The sequence below is a fragment of the Pongo pygmaeus genome, chromosome 20 (genome assembly GCF_028885625.2).
Source record: "Pongo pygmaeus isolate AG05252 chromosome 20, NHGRI_mPonPyg2-v2.0_pri, whole genome shotgun sequence".
In the NCBI taxonomy this organism is placed as follows: Eukaryota; Metazoa; Chordata; class Mammalia; order Primates; family Hominidae; genus Pongo; species Pongo pygmaeus.
The window spans coordinates 39,432,941-39,440,285 of NC_072393.2; the positions used below are offsets into that span (position 1 = coordinate 39,432,941).

The window sequence follows — 7,345 nt, forward strand, 5'->3', positions numbered from 1 at the left end:
TTAAACCTGATATGCTGAAGATTATTTGCTTTTATAATAGAGAACATTATTTGCTTTTATAATAGAGAACGGAGACCAACCTGGGCTGAAGAAAGAAGATTAAATGCTGAAACATTTGGAATCCCACTTCGTCCAAACCGTGGCCGTGGGGGATACAGAGGCAGAGGAGGTCTTGGTTTCCGTGGTGGCAGAGGGCGTGGTGGTGGCAGAGGTGGTACCTTCACTGCCCCTCGAGGATTTCGCGGTGGATTCAGAGGAGGTCGTGGGGGCCGGGAGTTTGCAGATTTTGAATATAGGGTAAGTGTTATTGTTAATGAATTATTTGGGGTTGACATGCATTTTACAAGACTCAAAACATTTTTACTTGTTTTTGTTTTGGGTGAATTGTTTTGAGGACATTAGAATAACTTCCATTTTGACTTTTTAACAGAGGATATACATGATTCAGATGTGTATATAAAGACACTATACAAAAAAAGACAGTATAGTATCACTTTTATTTCATGTTAACAGAATATACTTTTAACACCAAAAGAGTCTATCTAGGAAGCACATACTCCCAGAATGGAAGGGCAAGCTTTAACATTTAATAGCAGTTAACATTTATATAGTATTTACCAAGTACCAGACATTGTTTTAAATATTTTTTACATATTAACTTATTTAAACCGCACATCAACTCTGTGAGGTAGGTTCTATTATTATCCCCATTTTACAAGTGAGGAAATGGGTATAGAGAATTAAGTAACTTGCGAAAGGTCACATAGCTAGTAAATGATGGTGCTGGGTGTTGAGCCCAGCAAGTTGTTTCCTGAGTCACTACTCTTTATTTGGTTTTGTGGAAAATTCACTACATTTTCCCTGGTTTTCTCCTTTCACCATGAACTTGAAAATGTTTCGATATATTGGCCTTCAGGAGCTACTGCTAGAGAATTCTGTAACTCTGTATAGTAGCCTTATGTGTATAATTTAGCTTTTGACAGGTGTCTGTAAATTAAGTCAGCATAGTAACTATCTCAGTTAACAGTAAACTATCTTAGTTTATTGATTTTAGAAGTAGTGGAGAGGAAAGGCTATAACAGAAAGGATCAAAATCTTGTAAAGAGCTCCACTTGTAATAGCAACAGGCAGCTGGAAACAGAAAGACCTGTTAGCAGGCGTTCCATTGCCCAGTACTTAAAACTGGCCATTGTTGAGATCTCTCTGGAAAGAGATCAGTATTAGTGGCTTTTGGACCTGTTCTATTAATTTTGATGCTTTTGATATTGTGCCATCACAGCCAAGACTGCCAAAAATTATACTCAAGTCACCAGCTTATGCCATCCAGCCGTTGGTGGCCTTATGCAGTTGCAGGACTTCTGACTTGCAAAATCACCTTCCCAGCTAGGAGAATCTGTCTTAGGAACTCCAGAATAGCCCTTGCTTATCACTGTTACTGCCCTTAAGTTTGCCAGTGACACCTTGCTTACAGAATTCAGCAGCAGTATTTTCACAAATATTTTATTTGCCGTTAACTCGTCTGCAATATTTGACACTGACCAACCACCCAATTTGGGGTCTTTCTTCCTAGTCTTTAAAATACTCTTTTAGGTTTTCAATTTATACTGTTCCTAATTTTTTAATACTCTTCATTCTTTTTTGGGGGGGTGGAGGGTGTCAGGGTCTTGCTCTGTCACCCAGACTGGAGTGCAATGGCATGATCATAAGTCACTGCAGCCTCAACCTCCCAGGCTCAGGCAGTCCTCCCACCTCAGCCTCCTATGTAGCTGGGACTACAGGCACGCACCACCATGCCCAGCTAATTTTTAATTTTTTTTTGTAGACACAGGGTCCCACTCTCACTATGTTGTCCAGGCTGGTCTTGAACTCCTGGGTTTAAGCAATCCTCTCGCCTCAGCTTCCCAAAGTGCTGGGTTTATAGGTGTGCCATGGTGCTTGTTCCATCCTACCTTTTGTAAGCCTGTCCTGGACCCTATATGTTTCTGCACTGCATCTCTGCACTGTTCTGCTGTCAGCTTAACCTTCCTCAGACTGATGTCATCATCTTCCTTCTCTGCAGTCATCTCAGCTCTGCCTCTTCCTAGTGTTCTATGTTGGCTCATGGTATACTGTCCAGGCACTAGAGGTATCCATGATTGTGGCCTGTTGCCATTTATTCCTTTGAGATGTCCCTGTCAACTACCATGATAACCCACCAGTTGGGCTTCAGACCTTCATCTCTCTTTACCCCACTTTAAGGCAGATCAGCTACATTTGAACAACCTATGACAACTCCTTGTTGAAGACCACATTGAGTCAGCTTGGTCTGAGAGAAAGTACGTTTAAATTAGACTTGGATCCAGATGAGAATAATAGCAATAGTTACTAGTATGACCTTTCAGACCCTTAGTTTTGACATTTGTGAATAAAGAGTCGCACCATTTATTCTGAAATACACCTTTTAAAGATCATTAAACTTTCAGAGTTGGAAAACATCTGAGAGGTCTGACCTGGTTAAAACATAAACCTCTTCTGCAGTATCTCTGATAGGGGCTGGGAGCTTACTCTTCCCAAGGGCATCCATCCCACCCCAGGGATGTTCTAATTGTTACAATCTCAGCTGGGTGTGGTGGCTCACACCTATAATCCCAGCACTTTGGGAGGCCGAGGTGGGCGGATCACCTGAGGTCAGGAGTTCGAGACCAGCCTGGCTAACATGGTGAAACCCCGTCTCTACCAAAAATATTTAAAAAATTAGCCAGGTGTGGTGGCACACACCTGTAATCCCAGCTACTCGGGAGGCTGAGGCAGGAGAATCGTTGAACCTGGGAGGCAGAGGTTGCAGTGAGCCGAGATCACGCCACTGCACTCCAGCCTGGGCGACAGAGCAAGACTCCATCTCAAAAAAAGGAAAAAACAAACCTTCCATGCAGTAACTGTGTGTGCTCCATGTGCTTACTAGTACAAACATTTTTTTGACACCATGTCACACTGTTTATCATTTTGAGCCTTTTGTAAAACTCCTATCACGTATATTGCAGAATTGAAAATGCATTGTCATAGTTACCTCCATGCATCTTTGTCTACACTCCTGTATCCTTGACAGATAGTCCAGCCTCTGCTTACGTGTTTCCAGGAGTGATGGACTCAGCGAACCCTCAGGCATGGCCCAGTGTTTAGGAGGCTCAGTTGTGACATTGCAGTCCCTGCTCTTCTTAATTGTGTGAGGATCCCACTTGATATGTTTGGCCTCATTCTTCATTACCCTTTAACCTATCTGATTCAAGCAAGCTGCCTCATGGTTATCTCACATACACATTGTGCTTGATTCCAACTCCATCTCCATTCATTTACCAAATACACAGAATTCTTCAGATATGCCAGGCACTATGTTGAGCATTGGTGCTGACCGATGTAGGCCCAGCCCTTTTGATGTTTACATTTTGGTGGGAGACAGACATAGCTAGAAGTCAGGTCCCCCCTTTCACTTATCCTTTACAGCCTTGCCCAAGTTTTGCTCTGTCTTCTCTTCCTTCCTACACTGATTTCCTCCTCTTCTGACCTGTGGCTATCTGCCTTCTTTGGCACACATTTTAAATACACTCACATTCCCTATATTTTGTATTTAGTTTTGTTCTGCATCACCAGCTAGATGAGATACCTCTTGGCTTTAGTGAATATGTATTCTACTTTTCTTTCCACAACAACACTCAGCTCAACATGGAGCCATAGTGGGCTTGAAGTAATTGCTTATCATGTTGATTAGGAATTTGCCACTCCAGCCTTCAGTGAGGCCAAAGGTCTGTCAGTGTAGCTAGCCCTTGATTGTTCATTCCAGAGTTGAATAATCCTTTCATCTGCCACTAGAGCCCCGAACCCAGCAGCCCTACACCTCCTAAATCATAAAATCATTTCACCTGGCACCTTTAAAGGTAGAAAATGGTGAGTGATCACTGTCACATAAAGATTACTGAAGATTAAACTCGTATCTGAAACATCTAACACTTCCTCCCAGAGATGGACGTGGATGACATTTTCCGCAGCCTTCATGAAATGAGTTGGCTTTATTTTTTGTGCTATATTAGCATGAGTCATTGTGGTTTGGGGGTAAGCATAAACGAGCTTGGTTGTTTAATGAAAACATGGGTAAAGATAAAATCATAAAGTTTTAGAATCCTTAAAAGAATCAGCCAAACTAGAATCTTTCCGCTACCACACTCACATTAGATGATAAGGATACTAAGGACCCCAAGAAGTTAATTGTCATGATTGAGGTACAAGCTAACAAATCCAAAACTCACTCTCTTGACTTGTGGCCTGATTTTCCTTAAGGGTAATGTTGTAAATATAGGCCAGTGCAATGGTTTACACGTGTAATACCAGCACTTTGGGAGGCCAGGGCAGGATTGCTTAAGCCCAGGAATTCAAGGTCAGCATGGGCAACATAAGAAGTCCCTATCTCTATAAAAAAAGTTTAAAAATTAGCTGGAGTGGTGGCACATGCCTGTAGTCCCAGCTACTCAGGAGGCTAAGGCGGGAGGATCACTTGAACCTGGGAGGTCAAGGCTGCAATGAGCCATGATTGCACCACTGCACTCCAGCCTGGGTGACAGAGCGAGGCCTGTCTCAAAAAAAAAAAAAGAAAAGAAAGAAATATAATCTTATGGTAAGTTTGGTTGTATGGTGTTTCCCCACCCCCCCCCCACCGCCCATTCTTTTTTGAGGTGAAAATGGAGATCAGGACTAGCAATAATAATGTAGCCAGCTCCTGTTTTATATGCTGCTGTCAGGGAGGTTAAGCCACCATGGTGGGTGATAAAGATCGCATCTGTGTTTCCTCAGATGGGGTCCAAAGACAACAAGGTGTCTAAATGACTCAGCATAATGCTCTCTCTCCTCTCCCCCTTTCATTTTCTCTTTTCTCTCTCTCCTGTCCCCGTATCTTTCTCTCTCTTTTTTTTTTTTTTTTTTTTTTTTACCTTTCAGAAAACCACAGCTTTTGGACCCTAAAAGGTCTGGATTGATCGTACTGCTTTCTGAAAGGTAAAAAAAACAAATACTTTGGGAGGTGTGAAGGTTGGCTTTGTGGGGGACAGTAGGTTCATGTTTTAGCTCATTGCTGTCAACTTATGCCATACCATATGTATTTTAATTTAATAACGGGGTGCAAATGTTTTGGTGTATACACAGATGAAGTTAAGTCTCACCTAGGAAATGTGTTTCTAACAGCTGGGGTGAGAATCAGCAGTAAAAACCAGGTATATGGTAGCAGCTGGTCTAGAGGAAAATAAAAGCCCATGGCTCCAACCCTTTGTACGGGCCTTTAGTTTAGGGTCAGTCTCGCTGGAAATCTTGAGATTTTTATTGCTTTCTCACTGGTTACTTTTTAAAAATTCCCCAGTCAGCTTTCCACTTTTCAGAACTTATTTCAGATTTAAGAGTTATCCTTGTAAAATTGATTTTTAAACCATTGCTTCCTCCTGGCATGAAATTTTGGAGAGAAATGTTATACTGACTGGGTATTTTATTGCTTAGTAAAGACATCAAAGACTTGGGGATTTTATGAAACTTGTTTCAAAGTGTGTCGACAGTTGTATTTGATGAGTTTGACTACTGAGTTGAGGGTTTAAGTCCTATCACTGCTTTTAAAAAAATATTAGGGAGAACAACCAAAGATGAGGAAGTACACCTGTATTTTGGGGTGGGGTTCACCACTGCATTAACCTCTACTGACTGGAAGATGCAGTCAACAATGAGGTACTACTGAGTATGGAAGTTATAAAAAGAGTTTCGTGGAAATGAGTGAGACAGGTTTTTCTATGAAAGTAAAGCGGGGGGAGTATATTTAAAGATAATTTAAAATAAACTTGAGCAAAGTAAAAAGAAATAATACACCAATAATTTGGAACATGAGCTAAATTTTTTTTTCTTTTTTAGAAAGACAACAAAGTTGCTGCATAGTCTACAAACAAGTCTCTGAAAATAGGTGAATTTCTAGCTCTTCATGGTCCTGAACATTGATTTCAGTCTTTGCGAAGAATGAAGAAGTGAATTCGCTGTACATTTGTCACCAGCACTGGGTTTTTGTTTTTTGTTTGTTTTTCCCCTTAATTTCAAAGATAAAATGCAGTTACTTTTGGGGGTGGAAGGCTCATCTTAAAACATGAGCATTAAATATATTTGGAATAGCAGAAGGTTAAGTAATTTCTTATGTATAGTTAAACTAAAGCAGTACTTCAGTGGGACTTACAAGTATTTTTTCATCACTGAAAGGTTTTTTTTTTATCACTAAATTGTATTTGGCAATTGCAAGTTGCCTGCAGATAGGGCCGTGATACTGTGTTTTGAGCCACAGAAGGTTGTGTGTGTGTGCGTGTGCGTGTGTGTGTGTGTATCTTTTTCCTCCTTTCTTTTGGGGAATCCTGTAATATGAGGTAGCTTATTTCGTCAATTAATTAGGGTGCTGGATGGTAGAGAATTTTGTCAGTCAACTATGTACACACAGTAAATACTGTTTCTTAGGCAAAGGTAACTTTTTTATATAGTTGTAAAATTCCATTATATTCCATTGCCAAAGAAACATTAAGAACTTTGTATAGCTGTATAAAAAGCAACTAATTTTTTAAAGAATAAACATTTTAAAGTCAGCAAACATACTGTGTCCTTGCAGAAGTTGATGTGCTGAGCAGCAGCATTATGGGTGGGTCTTTTTTTCTTAGTTTTCCAGGCTTAACATTTTTGATTTTGTTTTTTAATGTTTGGAACATAAATGAAGATTTGATACATTCTTTCATTATCTAAAAAGGATTAATTATTCATGCTCATTGTAAGAACTTCATTTTGTAGCAAATGGCATATCACAGGATCTGTCCAGATAATCGATATTTTCAGTATGCAAATGTAAATAATCACAGATGAGAATGTACTTAGCTGTATTTTCAAATAAGTAATCTTCCCCCACCTTTTTTAGGACTTTAAAACTAGGCATCAATGAACCTGTTTTTCCTATTATGCCTGGAATTTAGTCATGATACCTTGACTCATTCCATCATATTTCAAGAGGATTCAGAGTACTAGAAATTATTTTGGTAGCCTGCAACACATGGGAACACTGGTCCTTGGGCCTATGACCCACAGATGACTCAGTATAGAGTTCATTGCTAATTATAAATTACTAGTGAATCTTTTTGATATTTTAAGCTCTAGTGGGAAAAATCTGGCCACTTTTGTGTTTTTATGAAGGCCATGGAATAAAAGGATCCAAAGATTTAAATATTTTTATCTAATATTTTGATTGTTTTGTTAACTTTCTCAAAACATTCAGTAGTGATAAGGATATAGAAACTGCACTGTAGGAGAATTGGAA

At 39.9% G+C, this 7,345-nt stretch overlaps 1 protein-coding gene across 7 annotated transcripts in view; it reads left to right on the forward strand.

Annotated features, from left to right (window-relative positions):
* LSM14A (LSM14A mRNA processing body assembly factor) overlaps positions 1-6,631 on the forward strand; it is a 60,347-nt gene extending 53,716 nt beyond the window's left edge. For 4 of the 7 annotated variants that reach the window (XM_054462847.2, XM_054462849.2, XM_063657512.1 and 1 more), the window contains 2 exons: positions 66-297; positions 5,917-6,631. In XM_054462847.2, the coding sequence (XP_054318822.1) occupies positions 66-297; positions 5,917-5,940 (256 nt within the window). In that variant the 3' untranslated portion in view covers positions 5,941-6,631. Of the gene's footprint in view, positions 1-65; positions 298-4,965; positions 5,023-5,916 lie in introns of all 7 variants that reach the window. The other 3 variants (XM_054462848.2, XM_054462850.2, XM_063657513.1) reach the window with 1 other exon arrangement.
* Positions 6,632-7,345: the final 714 nt, after the last annotated feature.